The sequence below is a fragment of the Labrus mixtus genome, chromosome 12 (assembly GCF_963584025.1).
Source record: "Labrus mixtus chromosome 12, fLabMix1.1, whole genome shotgun sequence".
NCBI lineage: Eukaryota > Metazoa > Chordata > Actinopteri > Labriformes > Labridae > Labrus > Labrus mixtus.
Window position 1 is genome coordinate 12,705,228 of NC_083623.1, and position 17,093 is coordinate 12,722,320.

Sequence of the window (17,093 nt, forward strand, 5' to 3'; positions counted from 1 at the left end):
ACAACTTTTACAAGAAGAAAATGCCTGTCTGTGTATCCCAGTACCTCTCTATGTTTCTCAGTTGACAACAGTTCTCTTGTTCCAGTGTAATACTCTGATTACCTCCGTTACGATCTGTTTAAACAGCCTGGCAGATAAACCGCTGTGTTTGTTGCCGCTGAGGCTGCCAGGCTCATGCGCTCAGTCTTGACAGAGCAGACGGACTTATTATTACTATCATCTCTCGTGTCACACAAACATACACGTGCCTGTGGCCGCTTCACCCTTTAATCATAATTGTTGATGCTGAAGGGACAAAGAGAGATAAGGCAAACGTCTTTTTCTTTCTCTGCTTTCTCTGCTTAAGCAATAGAGAATTTTAATCTTATCAATGCAACCACATGCCAATATCAATAATTGATCAATATAATAAATTGCAAAACAGAAATGCTTGTTTGATTTAGTAGTTGGGTGTATATTAGGTTATTTTACACCTGTGGGGGGTTGGTAATAAAAACCGTAAGGGCACACAACTTGATCACATGGCTTTACACGTTTGTGCTATCTTTCTATCTCTCTCTCTCTCTCTCTCTCTCTCTCTCTCCACTCCCCCCCTCTCTGAAACATAACCAACATATTGTGCAAACAACATTCAAATGTCTCTAGGTGTAATTTTAAGCTTTTTTTTTTTCCTGGAGAAGGACACTTGTCGCACTTTCACTCTCCATATGCCATTAGTCTCCTGAAATAGATCAACCTGCGCTGCGGAGGTGGAGTTGGAAATGAGGTGATATAAGAATTCCTTTGAGAGAAACGTGTGACTATAAGAAACACGACGCAGCCACTGATAGATTTCAATCTTTTATTCTTCTTGTATAAATTGTACATCAAAGACAATACCATACAAAATAGAAAAAAATGGCAAATGGTGACTCACAAGTTCAGAAATTCTTTTTTAAACACTATGAGAGCTTTACAATACTGCTTTGGCATTTCAAAAAAACACAGACTAAAGTGCAAGTATTTTCCATTCCTTTTTTTCTCATTTAAAGTACATTCACAGGTTTTGTTTTGTCTTTTTCACAGAAGTTTGTTGTTCACAGCATTTTTCTCCTAGCTTGTGTTGAGACATTAGTAAAGTGCAGATACAGTATGCATGAGAGACACATTTGTAGCATCACACCATCAGTTGAAAGCAGATTGTCAATGGTCACTGGATGAATTGTCTTTTTTGCTCTTCCTTTTCTCACAAACTAGCACACGTTCACATCTTGCTTAGACCTCACTAGGCGACCTGGACCTGTAGGCCTTATTAGACTGAAAGCAGCCACATAAAAGCATGTAGAGGGAGCGCTGGATCTCCGCGTTTCTGTAGGCGTAAATGATAGGATTGATCATAGAGTTGTAGGTGGCTGGCAGGAGTGTAGCATAAGTGTACACCGATGGATACTCCTTCTCGCCGACCAGGCAGTAGATGGCGAATGGCAGCCAGCTGGCACCAAATGTTCCCAAGATGATAGCCAAGGTGGAGACCCCTTTTTTAGTTGCTACGTAATGGGATGTAGCAAAAAAGTGCTGTTGAAGAGCGATCTGGTGGGCGTGGTGGCACACAATCTTACAAATCTTGAAGTAGAGGGTTAGCATTAGGATGAAGATAGCAAAGAAGGAGGTGGCGAGTAGCGTGAGATTGCTCCGGGTTAAGGGTCGGACAATGCTACAGGATGAAGGCTCATCCAAGCAGTTCCAGCCAAGCACCGGCAGCAAACCCAGGAACAAAGACACCCCCCAGGTCCCTAGCAACATCAGGTGTACGTACTGCAGCGTCTTCTCTGAGAAGTAAGTCAGGGCATTGTAGAGGGAGAAGTAACGGTCCACTGTGATGGCTAAAAGGCTGCTGATGGACGCCGTAAAAGAGGCCACCAAGAAGCCCACAGTGATAAGGCTGATAGTCTCAGAGGAGATCACATACTGGAACACAAAGTTCAGGATTAATCCCATGCCGGCGAGCAGGTCCGCTGTGGCAAGGCTCCCAATCAGCACAAACATGGGAGTCCTTAGTGTGGGAGTGTAGAAGATGATCGCTACCACTATGGCGTTTTCACAGGCAATGACGGTGCCGGACATACAGAGCATGATGTCCCAAGGGTTGATGGTGAAATCTAATGGAGCGGTGGAGAACTCCAGGCTGCTGTTCTGGTCTGGAAACTCTGCCTCCATCCATGAGAGAGCTTCTCCTGGCGAAGGAGTTGCAGAGGAGTCGTTCACCACCAGCGACTCGTTCATAGCTCCACTCGGTGCTTTTGTCCTGTGGCCAACAGAAGATTGCGTTGTTAATGATAGTGTGAAGGCCAATTCTATCTTCAATGATTCCTAATGAGTTGGTAATGTTTGGTTGTCTTGCTTAATGTCACTCAAGCACTGTGTTTGCTTTCAAAATAATGTGCAAAAAATATATATATATATATAAAAGGCCCAAACTTAAAGTCAAATTAAATCATAATGAAGCAGAAAATCTTTTGTAGAACATCAAAATATATTGAAAGTCCTAAAAATGCAGATTTTCAAGTCTGTTGGATGAATCATCTGCATAGCTCACTGTTAATTTGAGAATTTGAGTTGCACAGCAGAGATACAGTCTGATGGATGATGGATTTATTCATAGATTTGGGGCTGCTCCATGCTTAACAAAAAGGGAAATAAATCTTGGAGTTTCATGCAAGGAAGCCCTAAATTGAGCTAAAATTAATTTACATAGAATATCTAAAAAAAAAAAAAGTCTTATTGTCATCGGACACACACGATCCATTCAACTTTGAATGAAAACGTTTTAACCATAACCACAGCTGTCTGTTAGATGTCAACTTTACTGTCCAACACCATCACCATGGCAGATTTCAATGAGATATTTAGCTTGCCCTATTCTTTAAATAAAACGTTATAGAGTGGAAGTACATTAGACGCAGCATCAACAACAGCGTTTAGTTACAGTTGCTGTCCATGGTGCTGAAAACAGAGCAACCCTATGTATAGAAAACCAGGTACTTAAAAACACAAAATAAAATCGAGTATTAAGACTTTAATAGATGACCATCATTGACAAGTGAGTTGAAATAATTTTTTTAAGTCTTTAGGTTTGATCGTTGTGTGTAACAACTATTCAAGCAATAACTGTTTCTAACCAACTATGAATACATAATTGACACTAAGTTAAACCTTATAGCCTAACTATCAATTTGACAGACAACTTTAAAGTTTAAAATTATTTGGAACAGACATCAGAATCAAAATAACTTAATTACATTTGTTAAAAACATAAATAAATGTTTTTGGTTTTTTTTGGTTGTTCTTTCCAGACACGAAAAGTTGACGATACATACCTCGGTGACGAAACGTGCTCAGCTCAGATGTGCGCAGAAATCAGCCCCTCGTCTGAAGGGAAGAAGTCGAAGTCAAAGTAAAAAAGGATGTAGGTATACAGTCCCCCTTTTTCTCACTCCTGTTGACCCTCTCAGGTAAAGCCCTTGATTTTGTTGTGCTTCCCACGCATGGGACACACGCTCAGGGCAGGGATGGTGTGAAGCATTGGCCGGTGTTCAGCTCGGTGAGGAAGGTGCATGTGAGGAAGGTGCAGGAGGAGGAGAGGGGCCGATTGAAGACAAGCGAGGAGAGCTTTAAATGTGCCTGACGTCACGGAGAGAGAGAGAGAGAGAGAGAGAGAGAGAGAGAGATGGTTCCACCTGCCCATTTCGGCGCATCACGGAGAAAATGAAACTACAGCTTCTTGCACTCTAATCTCTCCAGCACCGTCTCCTCATAAGTTATCATAATAAATTATGATCTCAACCTGTTGAGAAACCTATGCAAAAGTTAATACATGATGTCAAAGGTAGCTTATACCTTATTCGAACATTATCGTTTATATTGGGAGCAAAGTGACAAAAATAAGCCCTATACCTATACACTTTGGCCTATAGGCTGCTGATTTTGCTCGAATATCGAGTTACTGTCGAGTATCAGTGGGAAATGCTGTTCATCATCTTCAAAAACTAACACAATTATACTCCAAATACTCTATTCATTGATTTTTAGCATCAAAACTATAAATGAGACGGCATAATAAAGTAAAGGTAGCATAAAGTATCGTGTAGGCCTGTCCCACATCCCATCCCAATTTGATTGGACAAAAAGCCCTAAAAAAAAAAAATCTATTTTCTTACTATAGAAAGAAATATCCAAAATTAGGGTCCCGATTTTTCAACATGAGTTGTTAGTGGGTGGCTGAACCAGGTGAGAACCACAGGTATAGTCAGCTACCTTTAACAGATGGTCTGAAACAAAAAAATGACCAAGTTGCACTGTTTTATGGAGTAACTTTTTATATGGACTATTATTGAATGGTGTGTTATATTGTGATTCCATTTTCAACATTCAACCATTCATTGGTTTATTGATAATGAAAGCTGTATTTTAATAACACTGCTTATGCTAAAGCCCAACTAGGAGCAAGAATTCAAGTCAGACAAAAGTACAAACTGTCTGTGCAGTACATGAGGGTCGGCTGTGGCTCAGTCGGTAGAGTCGTCTCTCAGCCGGAAGGTCGAGGGTTTGATCGCCAAATCCCCCTGCTTCATAGGCGGAGTATGAATGCGTATGAATGAGAGGAGTTACTTCTGAGGGTCTAGCAATCTCTGTCATCAGTGTGTGATTGGGTGACTGGACATGTGGTGTAAAAGCACTTTGAGTAGTCAGAAGACTAGAAAAGCGCTATATAAGCTTAAATCCATTTTCTATTTACATCAGTTCACTCACTGGCTGACTAATGGCTACAAGGGTTAACAGACCCGCCTTCACAATATTCAAAAACATGATCTTACTTTGAGGATGATATTATTACAACCTCAGATCCATGTGGAACATGGATCTGAGGTTGTACTAACCCTAACCCATGCGTGTGGAAGTGTTGTAAAGGACAAGTTGTCTCCCAGCGTGCAGACAAAGATCTTGCTCCGTAATCTCAGCTACTCAACACTTCAACAATCAGTTACATTATCTTAGAAACACACTGCAGTGCAGTACAGAGTAGCCCAACACACGTTCTTCTCTGTGTTCATTTAGGAACAAACATAATGTTTACCTGATTGACACTCTTAGTGCTCCTGTTATGATTCAAATCTTTGGAAACCCATTGTATGTTCACATCTCTTGAGTCATCCTTATCTTTATTTTTGAAAATGTTATTAACCTGTGAGCACTAAAACAACATTGTTATTCTTGTCATTAATGTTTCAGACATGAAAAACAGATACAATGTGACTTGTGAAGCAAAGAGTTTTACTTTTTTCAAACAAGGAGTCACGTTCAACTGATAAGTTACTGTAAGTGTGTGTGAAAGTGTTTTTTCTTTTGAACTGAATTATCTATTTTTCTCTCAGAGTACTTTTATTTATGGTTGAGGAAAGATATGATTCATCTGAAAATGAAGTTTAAACAAATCTGAAGAATGTAACTTGTTCATTTTCAGCACTAAATGTGATAATTTAATTGCAAAAAGGTTTTAAAAGTCTCAATAATTAATAGTTGGTCACCAAAATACTGTATAGTATGTTACCTCAAAGTTATGTATTTATGTAAATATGTATTATATTTCTACTATTCAATGTCGTATAGACAAACAATATGCCTACAATACAGAACATTTTGAGAAGAAGCAGGAAAGAAGAGGGAGATTCAAAGCAGTAGCAGTATGGTAACCAGTTTTGGTTTCCAGGCAACAGCTGTTTGTCCATCTTTTGTCAGGGGACCGGGGTTGGAGAGGGGGTTGTCACTCTCATTCATAAGCTAAGCGGTCATATGACGTGCCTAGTGACTCATGTCAAAGGCAGATACCCAACCACACACAGCACCCAAATACATCTAAAAAAACATTTCCTACTGTTTTCTAAGATCATAGACCGAACAAAAAACAAAGTGCCTTTTCCCTAAAATAGAAGCGTAATGGCGCCATACCCAAACATGAGATCGTTACATTATTTTTGTGAGGACTACCAAGAGCAAGCGGTCCGAAAATACCAGCGATTACATGCATTTATTCATCCATACCCATGTGGGCTGAGAAGTTTCAGTGTAATGAGACACCTGCCATTGGGAACACAAAAACATGAGAAAAACAGGGCTGTGCATAAAGGACCTAATTTCTCTACAAAATAGACCCTATCAGGAGACAAACCCCTAACAGCCTCCCCTTTGCCTGTAAACACAGATGACACAGTCTCTAATTAGAATGAGTAAAAACCTAATAATGAAGCAGCAGAGACAACGACTTTTTCCAATTAAGGAGCATGGTGAAGTGAAAGACATGGGCGTAGATTTTAAAGGTAAAACGGGCAAACATTAAGTAGAGGCACACTAGGAGAGGAGGCGTTGGTGGTAAATGGAGCTAAAAAATGAGTCAGCTGAAAGGACACATTGCAAGAACAAATTCCCAGTTGACATGTAACATCTTAATTCACTAACAAATGTCTAGTTCACCTTGTTATTTGTTTGACACAAAGTAGTTATTCAGGGACACTTACACAATTTCGCCCATGTACTATCGCTCCCCTCATAAAACACAACGAAAGAGTTACATAATCAGATTAATGTGTCCGACCTGTGATGTACCTTCCCAGCTTCAAAAGTCAGCCTAACCTTGATTTTATGGTAATTACATCTGCCTAAAACGTGCTGACTTTTAACAGCTGAATCAAAAACATTTATTTTTTTTACATTCGGTAAATAAATAAATCACTGTATGTAGAGACAAGTGATCAGAGATCTGAACAAATGTGTCATATAAAAAGCCCTTTTACGTGGATTATCTTATTGCAATGATACTTATTATGGTAGATGTGTTGCACGCTTTTGCAGGCATAAAGATCAGAGCTACTTTGACAAAAGCTGAGGTCCAGTAGGGAATCTCTAAATCTGCAGAGCTTTTCGAGTCCTCCTGTTTGGCAGTTCAGTTGAGTAACTACCAAACCCAGTTGAAGGAAGGACAACCTGTGAACTGGTGACAGGGTCCTCAACCCCAAAGGATACCCTCTTTAGTCCAATCCAATCTCTACACCAGTGGCCATTTTCTGACAATGATAGAGCCTCTTGGCGCGATGTACAGTTTCCAGGGCTTTTAGTGCAGCTGATGATTGTTCACATAAATGAAGTACAAGGAATTTGAGGCGAAGATTTGGCTTATCTGACAACACATGGAAACAATAACGCGTCAGAGACCAAAAGCTGTGTCCCTCACTTAAGGACTCTGTACTGAAATGCACAATCTATGCATAGAGATGAGGTTAGAGCCGATGCGAGCCGTACCAATAGAGCCAACAACAGACATACAAGCTTCAGAGCTGGATAATGAACCAGTGGAAGGCCTGGTCTGAAGAATCGGTGTGTTTGTTTTCATGTTGCTGCATATTGTTTAGCTGGCAAAGAGGTGGCACAAGAATGCACAATGGTAAGAAAACAAGTTGTTGCATGCAATGTGATTCTCTGGGACATATTTCCAACAAGGAAATCTAGGTTCTTGGCCATCATGTGGATGGTATTTTAATATTTCACGCCTACCTCATATTGTTGCACACAAGGTTTATCACCTTCATGGAAACGGTAGTGCCAGATGGTAGTGGTGTCTTTCAGCATGATAATGTGACCTTCCCGTCTGTAATTAATACTCAAGAATGGTTTGGAGAACATGACAAAGATTAAAAGGCGTTGGCTAAGTCTCCATATTTCACTTATTTCAATGCAATTCAACATTTTTGTTTGATTTGCATAACAATTAGATTCATGGAAGTGTTACCTTCCTTACAGAAGAAGCAAGAATTCCCTGAAAATCTCTTGATGTCAGAAATGGGAAACTTTTGGAGTTCTGGTGCAGTCCAAAGGCTTGCCAAGGAAACTGTCGGGAAAATGTTTTGTTTGTCCTTGTCCAGATAACACTTTTCATCCCCTTGTGTGAGAATCTGATAAACATTCGATTCATAATCTTCGAATAAATGTATTCTTTCACTTTGGAGAACTTTGCCTTCTCCTGCTTCTATTGCCAGTGTTCTCTGCTGGTCCTACCTAATTTTACAGACATCTAGTCCTGTGATGGATTAAGGTCTGAAATGAATGCATTATTATTATTTTTTTAATTGCTATTAATCGCATGCTATATTGTTCCTTTAGGTGCATCGTGGATAAGCCTCCATAGTGTCTCCCTGTAGTCACAGTGGTGGAAAAGAATGACATTGCTGCATCTTAAAATGTCTCATTCCACTTAAAAAAACTCCTGAACAGCTCAGTAGACGAGTCAAATGTAATATTCACCGTTCCTGGTAAAATAAAATTGCTTGACAGCCCTAATGATAACTAAATGCATGCTAACCTATCTTTCAGTGTTAATATTAGTACATATTAACATTTTGGCTGTTTGCTTTGGCAGCAACAAGAGCAATAAGGAGGACACGTTTCTGCAGAGGAAGTCAGCGACAATGATGGATCTGTGTCCCAGCGTTTGACAGCCCAACTAAATATAGATAAAATATATCAAATATACTACCTGCTTGAACCCATGAAAATTAGGTGCAATGTGCACTTTACAGAGAACACAGCTGAATCATGAAAATGTGTATAATGGTCACAACTGTGCTGTCACGATTGTATTAATTGTCGAGAAAACATCCTTACTGAAGCATCAAAAAAAAAGTGTAAGCATGCAATGCAAGTGTGAGCATAATACTAACCATAGCAACCTACTAACTCAGAGTGAAGAAATTAAGACGCATCATTTAAAGAAATGGTAAGCTGGAAAGCATACTTTCAAATATTTGACCTTGTGAGGAACCTTGAGCACGAAATGAAAGCATCCCGTCTAAGATGAAAAGCAGCCTGATTTGAACCATACTCTTTACTAGAGTTGTTATCAATTGTTCAAGAAGCCTTTCTGAGTGGAATGAGAGGCTTTGAATGGGGAGGGAAACTGAGGAGCACGGAGAGGGGATAGCGATGGGTGTGATGTGTTATTACAAGATTGAGTTCTAGATATCTGCTGTGCACTCTGAACATCTCCACAGCACTCCAATTATCATGATTGTGCTTCAGGGTTTGAAAAAAAATGCAACACATATTAATGGATGACACACGTTCAATCGCCCCCACCCCCCAACCCCCCAACTCCTGTTTCATCAAATTGGGTCTACATCTTAAAGTGTTTTTAATTCCACTGCATATTTCTCATCACATGCTGGAGCAACCACCTCCTCTTCCCAACCTCACCTCCCCTTTTATGCCCCCGCCCGTTCACAGGCTCACGAGGCAAAGACGCAGATGCCACTGGTCAATCAGAATGCTGACAGAAAGTGTGTGTTTGTGTCTGTGTGTGTGGGTGGGTTTGTGCCCGTGTTTAACAAGTCACGCAGTCTTTATCACATTTTTGCATTTTTGACACCTGTAGCTGAGTGCCGAGCACAAAAAGGGCGAGTGAGAGGAGGGAGAAAATAGTGAGCGTGATAGACAGGGTGCACAATGGTTGACAAGGGAACAAGAAACAAGACAGCAGAGGAGAGTGGGAGGGACAAAGAACAATTGCAGAGGCTGAGTGAAAAGAGCAATGTTAATTTTCTCTTTTTGCATGAACAAAATACACAAGAAGAAGAAAAGAGCACGGACATAAGAGCAGAATAAAAAGAGTCTCTCCTCACAGTGTAGAAAAGGGCATGGAGATGAGGAGCATTCAGTTTAAGCAAACGCAATCATTTTTAATAAATTAAAGTTTAATTTACAACTGCTTTACAAAATGATCAGCCGACATATCAGATATGCATTTAAAAAAAAAAGAAAAAAAATCTGCATGTGTATAAACAAGGATTGCAGTTCAAATCCTCAATATCAAGGCATCAGTGACGTGTTTAGTCTGGACAGAGAATTCCGCTTTGATTTTTATCTAAAGAATAATAAGACAATTTTAAAAATGAAATGACTAAGCTTAAAAAAGAAAAGTAAGAGTAGAAGGAATGTTGCTCTTATCGGGTTTGTACATTTAAAAAGACATGCATACTCCTGTCACAGCTTTTAAAACAAAAAATGAAACATGGTCAATAAAAAAAAAATCTATATGATTGAACATTTAAGATTCCTAATATTTCAGAGTCAAAAAGATTGACATCAGTTCACATGTTCAAAATGAACAAAAGGTTTAATTTACTTAAAAGTGTTGTGATTAAAATTTAATCCAAGGAGAAAAAAATGGAGTTAGCTTATTTGACTAAATAAAAAACAAGACAACATTTGGAGCAACTGAAACAGAAAAAAGTCCATCTGCATAGTTCACAAAAAAAAGAATATGAAGGTCGTTTATTCTCATTTTGGATCAGCTTGCTTTATGTTGTAGCTACAAACGAAATGCTAAAAGTCATATGAAGCCATAAAGATGTAATGATGTGCAGTATTGGAGCATATCATCTGGATTTAGTAACAGAGATCCAGCTCTTGCTTTTCTGTAGGAGTGTCACATGTATCTGTTCTTGACGTACTCCCTGTACATCAACATGTCCTCCCTGCATAGCACCCTCACTTGGCCCTGGCCTGTCATCACGTTGCTCTCGAACTCGTTGCGGCTGTCTCGGTCCACCTGTGGAAGGGAAACGGCGTAGATGCTGTCCCCGGGGAAGCAGGACACCGGCTCTCTGAGAGGGAAGAGCGAAAGAAAAAAAAAAAAACAGACTATTGAAACCGTATTTTAGACAAGTCACGTTGTTACTATATTCAGTGGGCCCAAGATGATGGGGAAAAAAAATGCACCCTTAACCAGATAAATGTTTTAATCCAATCAAGAGCTCTTGTGAAAATCCGCCTGAGAGGCCGATGATTAAGGGCCCTGCTAATGGAAGCAACACGAGGATGGCAGAGATAGGCCTTTTTAAAGCAGAATTACTCATATTTTTCAAGGAAACCAGACTCTTCAGCATGTGTCATCATTTTAAGAGTGGATTATGATCCACATGCTTGTCAGGTCATCTACTTAGACAGCTGGTTCAACAGCAGCTGAGGCCCCAGTGAGAGGCTGCTCAGACACATGGCAGAAGTGGAAACACACATCCTTGATTACTGGTTGGATCATAGACACAAAGGATTCATTAGAATCTCAGTGCATGTCATCAGGGAGGCTTCAACCGAGGGTTTAATGGTAATTGATGCTATAATGAAAACATCTTGCATGTATACTGGGATCCAAGGACCCAACTTTAAACCACACCTTTGCCAGAGAAATAACTCTTAACCCTTGTTGTGCTATTTGTATAGGTGTGTATCAATTATCTAAATCAGGTTAAAATTGTATTTTAAAATAAAAAAAATTATACACAGCTCTACACATGCGCTGACAATGAGTGAACGACTCCACCATAGGAATCTCTGTGACTTAGTAATACACAGATTTACATCAGGCTTCATGATCAAATCACTACTTTTTCTTCTCTCATCATCGCCTTGGTAGTATAGTACCTTTTATCATTATTTAGTTAATATTCAGAGCCCTGGCATGCTGGCTACTTCTCCTTTAGCCTGTTCACCTGTGATAGAAAAGATGTCAATTGGCCGGAGATGCATTCTTTTGCAGAAACTATTCCGTTCCAATACACAGGCATTACAAGGTAATCCCTCATTACTTCAAGAAATAACAGTCAATGTGACGCAGTGAGAGATATAGGCAGAAAACCTTAAAGCTAATTTGAGGAACTTTTAGATTGTGTTGATCTTGGTGGCCCCAGTCGACAAAGCGTGCAGAAACTCTATGCACCATGCGGCAGTAACAGTATGGAATCGTCACTCCCCCTCCCATCGGCTCGAGGGGAATCCTCCGGAGAATATCCTGCTGCGTTCTCACATCAGCCCACTCGGACTTGCTGTGGAAAAATACTAGGGGTCTGGCCGGAGAAACTCATAGCGAAAAATTTGCGTTCACATATACAGCTCACATATACATTTTTTTTCACGAGATTTCTGCAAGTGTGGAAGCCCTAAAAGTCTCTTTAAGAATCATGCTGATAATCGCCTCATCTGACACTGACCTGGTGGCAGCTGTAACAGGCATCAACAATAAATAGAGATACAATCAATGTTCTCGCAGTCTGTGTCATAACCAGATAAAATGCAACAGAACTCTGTTACTGCATAATCTCCAACACCATTTCCAATGTATTAACGTCTGAGACATAGCATGATATTCAAAGCTTTTCTTTTGGCTCTGTGAGGTTTAAAGAAAAGACCTACAATAGTTTAAAATCAACAACAGGTGAATTGTAAGCATGGAGTCTATTCTTACTGTATTTGAAGCTTACATAATACACAGTGAGGTGGAACTAATGTTGATACACTTTTGTCTAATCGGGGGATTACACGCTCTACACATATCAGAATAATATGTATTGTGATAATGGATTTTGAGGGAAATGCACCTGAGTTGAAATTAAATCCCTAAAGCCTTAAAAAAACAGTATACCTTAATTCCATTTATTGATACTGAATACACTGAAAAAAGGCACAGCAGGATATATATTTCAGTTAGTCATAATAGAGGGGGTTAACTAAGGGTTCAGAAATGATTTGTGTTTGGTCTGTTGACCCCTGGCGACTCTTCACATATAGCCGAAATCGCCAAGCTTTGCCTATGCCTGGTGGGTGAAAAAAGGAACTGCACAGAGGGAGGCGGCAGACTACTAACAGTGGAAACACGTTTCTGATGCTGTAACAGCATCTTAGAATAGCCCTGTTGCACAACATCAGACACACCTGTCGGAGCGTGTAGACCTGCCATGAGGACAACAACAATAGATGGATGTATTAATGAGTGGCCAGGGTGCCACTAAATATAAGCAGTGGAGCGGATATGCAAACTGAATATGGACGAGAGGATGTAAGGCTGGAGGCAGAGGTTTTCTCACTTCGACAAAAGTCTAATGTGTGTCTGCCACCTTTTCCTGACATGTATTTACTTTTCACCTGTATTAAATCAGAAATGGTGTTTTTTTTTTTCTTTCAAAACATGTTTCAGGAGGACCATAAAGAGCCATGTGTTCACTCTAAAGAGAGATAGATAAAACTAAAAGGATATGTCGTAAAAACATCCAAGACATTTACAAAAACAACCTCTTCCCCCGACCTTCCTTCAAGTCAAGTATTAGCATCTTATCATTTTAATACAGCATTGAGTAATCAATGCAACTGTCAGGCCTAGGCAGCATCCCACTCTTTACTATCACTAGGCAGAAGCACAGGCCCCTGAACGACTGGAAGGGCCTGTTGCGAATATTTTTGTGTAATCGGTTCTTTATTTTTTTTTTTCAAACTGACAGCATAGCAGCATTGATGCAAATAAAAGGTAGTCTTGCTTAGCCTGACCTAAGGAACACTTTAGTGCTGTCCCAGGCCTGGAGAACCCCTCACAGTTATATATATATATATTTATATATATATTTATATATTAGCTCTGTTTTTATTTTAAACCCATCACAATAGTCTTAGCTTGTGCTAATGCCAGGATGCAGAAAGTTGCCCTTCGTTTGCCTTCTTGTACAATCCAAATGGTAAATGGACTTTCTAGTCCTCTGGCTACTAAAAGGGTTTTTAAACCGCAGGTCACACCTACACATTCAAACACTGATGGCAGAGGCTGCTTTGTAAAGTCTCCATCAGTATTAACTGTGTTATGTATGCTTCTCTTGATCTGCCTTACATATCCTCTTTACCTGCCACGTTGCTCTTCTTAGATTTCAAGTGACCTTCAAATATCCTCTGAATATATACCTTTTGGCTCCAGCTGGCTTCCTAGGAAATGTTTGGCCATGATCAACCTTCTAGCTCACGGTCCTCTCACAGAGCTGCTTAACAGTAACATCTTGTGCAAACAGATCTCTCCTCTCCACCAGCCCACTCTCTTCTCTCTCTAACCTCAGAGTCCATACCCCTACCTGAATATGTTTTTAAAGCTAAAAATAAAGCCTTGACTGCCTTTTGTTTCCTCCTCTTAAAAACCTTTTATCTTTGCATGTATAGTGCTAACAGGGTTTTAAATAGATATTAATTTTTCTTCTTGAGCAAGGGGTCTATCATTTTAATGTAAACCTGTGAACAGTGGAACATGATAGTTGTTTGCCTTTCTTCCTTTTTGGACCTAGATTAGACAACTAAGGATTATTTTGGCTGCTACAAAAAATACATTAAATATTACGAATAATTCTTCTATTTCCATAAATGTGTTACACATCTTGAAGGTAGAGCAGGTTTCAGTGTTGATTAAATGTGAACAGAATAAAAAGACAAAAGGTCAAGTCTGAGTCTGAATGCTCTGTCTGTATGAAAATGTTAGACTGATGCTGCTCCAACATCTGTCTACTCCATTTGACATCTAGCAACCGGTTAGCTTAGCTTAGCTTAGCTTAGCTTAGCACAAAGACCAAAAACAGCTTGTCCGGTTCTGTCCAAATTTAACAGAATAAAACTTAATTACCATTTTTTTTTAAATCTATATAAAAAAAAGCTTAATTTTGTTGAAAAATCTTCACTGTAGAATCTAGCTTTTAAAATGTTGAAAATGTCTAACATTGGGCTTTCTTTCACTTTGATGCTATTAAAATACATTTAATCACCCAGATGCTCTTTTTGAGTCTGTGTATGAGGGACTTTGAACTAGAAAGACAGAGAGAAATACAAAGAGGAAAAAAATTGCTTGTGCGTCTGTACAGCTGCACATTGCCAACCCACGTGTGGTTGAATTTTGAATCTGGCTGCGGACAACAACACTCCATCTCTGACCCACTGGGTCAGGGGGAGGGCTGCACTGACTGGGAAATAGCAGGGAGGAACGAGAAGTGAAGAAAGAGTGTTTGGTTATAAAAGATGAAGATTAAACAAAGCACAGCTAGAAGCATCCTTTGTGGACCACTTAGTCTGAGCAACTGTGTTCATGTATCACTAGGTTACTGGAAATGTTGAGAGGTTATTAAAACGCTTGGATTAAAAACGACAAAATTAACTTTCCTTGGGGGTGAGGATCTTTCCTTTTTTTTTGTCTCAGTGTGTGATCTTAGGGTTAATGTGTCATGTTTTACTCACAAGCAGATGATGTTTGCAGAGTTTATGTGGTCAGTTCTTTCCACTCTGTGCTGGCTCTGGCCCAGATGCGCAAACCTGCAGAAAAGAAACAAACACAAAATGAAAAACATTCCACCATAAAGCCAAAAATCTACTTTGTATGCACATGCTTAGCTCATGTTTGTCTCTGTTACATGTCAATTCACAATGGGAAGCGTCATTTGCAACAGGTTAAACACTATCTGTGTAATTATTCCCCAGGATGCTATCACATGTCAGGCTCTCGATGTCTATTTTTTTTAAACCACTAAACACAAATGATACAACCATGTTGGTTGAGATTGCTAATATTCACAGAATATAATCATCAAATCTCAAATTTCTCAGTGGATTATTTTTCCACTCGCAGAGACACGATAATATGCAACAGTTGAGAGCTCCCCTCTGGCTCTTGCTTCTGAGTTTTTAATATTAATGCCTCCATTAGTGGAGCTCCTGTTGCAGCCAATGTCTTTGGAGCCGTTCCAACTTCCAGCCTCGATAATAAACACTTTCATTCCCCTTTATTTGCAGCTACAGCAGGAGGATATTAGCAGTATTGTTCAATACAATTTGGATTGAGTAAAGTTGATTATCTTGCTTAAATTGCACCTGAAGAGCCCGGGCCAGAGAATACTAATCAAAGAAGAAAAAAAAGTGTGATTAAAAGAAAGGATTTTTTTTTCTCCATTCCTCATCAAAATCTCTGTCAAGACGCGAGTGTCTCATGTTGCTTACGCACGGCCAGTTCAAGGCGGGATATTAATGCCCCTGTAACGCACAGAGGCAGAATGATGTGGCAAAGTCTCAAACTCAAATAACAGAGGCGTAACAGGAGGGAGGCAGAGGAAATGTGTAACATCATGACGGCAGGGCAGTGTTGTAGTCAAGACCACACCAACCGAGATCGGAGTCCTCCGAGACCAAGACAAGGCCGAGACATTTCGGGATCGAGACAGAGTCAAGACCCAGACCAAGGCAGGGCGAAACCAAGACCAAGATCATAAATATCACTGAAAAATCCCCAACTTGTGTGCAGCTGGCGTGTCACTCACTTAGACCTTATCATCAGGAAAGTTGCAGCCGTAACCGGGGGATAAAAATCAAACTAGGTTTACTTTAACTTTAAGTTATTCCTTCTTTTAGAAAGGGGTGTTTTCCTTCGAATCACAGTAATGACGTGGAAAACTAGCTTATCAGTGGTGGTCTTGACCGGTCTTGGTTTAAAATCCGGAGTCCGCCCAGTCCGAGACAAGACAGAGTGAAAATGCTCTCGATTCCGAGAAGAAATTTTGAGTACTTAAACACTACAACAGGGTGGATCAGTGCTGTGTCTGTGTGTGTGTGCATGTCTCAGTGTGTGTATGTGAAGCTCCTGCTATTTACACACGGTGCCTCTCAATGTAAATGAATGTGTAACCACCGCCGAGGTAGACGTGGGAAGTTTGTTGCATATAGCATACAAGTTTATTAAATGTCTAACCTGACTTTTTTTTTAGGATCATTTAGTGCTATTTCAAACTGATAGTCCATTCTGTAAAGTCATTTTTTTGTACATTGACATGGACTGGCTACCAAAAAAATACACTGGACCAGTAATCCTCAGAGTGTTTAGCACAGCTGAGGGTGAGAAAAAAGCGATTAATGCTTCATTAAATGAATCACACTCTACCAAATGTGCTGTTCTCATCCAAAGAACAGAGAGTTGTGTTCAGTTTCAGCGATGGACGAGTTCTCTTCACTCATCAGTCTGGTTGAGAGCAAACGGGGAGAAAGGACACAATGAAAGGGAAAAGGACAGGGATAAAATTAAAGTATCTGGTGAAGGAAGGGAGAGGTGGACGCGGATCAGTGAGGTCAGAGGAGTGATGCACACAGCAGGGCAGAGTTTACAATGTCCTTTTTGCAAAATGATCCATATCAGCCTGAGGGTGCTGATGACACTGACTGCTTGTTCCTCA

At 40.0% G+C, this 17,093-nt stretch overlaps 2 protein-coding genes across 2 annotated transcripts in view; both read right to left on the reverse strand.

Moving 5' to 3' along the window:
* Window positions 1-827: 827 nt before the first annotated feature.
* LOC132984565 (G-protein coupled receptor 6) lies at window positions 828-3,618 on the reverse strand. Its single transcript, XM_061051418.1, has 2 exons — window positions 3,357-3,618; window positions 828-2,284 (listed from the first exon to the last, which is right to left on the reverse strand). The coding sequence occupies exon 2, from the start codon at window positions 2,260-2,262 to the stop codon at window positions 1,255-1,257; it is 1,008 nt and encodes a 335-aa protein (XP_060907401.1). The 5' UTR covers window positions 2,263-2,284; window positions 3,357-3,618; the 3' UTR covers window positions 828-1,254.
* Window positions 3,619-9,755: 6,137 nt separating this feature from the next.
* Window positions 9,756-17,093, reverse strand: part of fig4a (FIG4 phosphoinositide 5-phosphatase a) — a 59,716-nt gene continuing 52,378 nt past the window's right edge. Inside the window, exons 23-24 of the mRNA XM_061052037.1 lie at window positions 15,115-15,189; window positions 9,756-10,688 (exon numbers count right to left, since the gene is read on the reverse strand). Of these exons, the coding sequence (XP_060908020.1) occupies window positions 10,511-10,688; window positions 15,115-15,189 (253 nt within the window). The 3' untranslated portion in view covers window positions 9,756-10,510. The remainder of the gene's footprint in view (window positions 10,689-15,114; window positions 15,190-17,093) is intronic.

Excerpts from the sequence above, each read along its gene's own strand:
- LOC132984565 (XM_061051418.1), bottom strand. The coding sequence starts at position 2,262 with ATGAACGAGTCGCTGGTGGTGAACGACTCCTCTGCAACTCCTTCGCCA.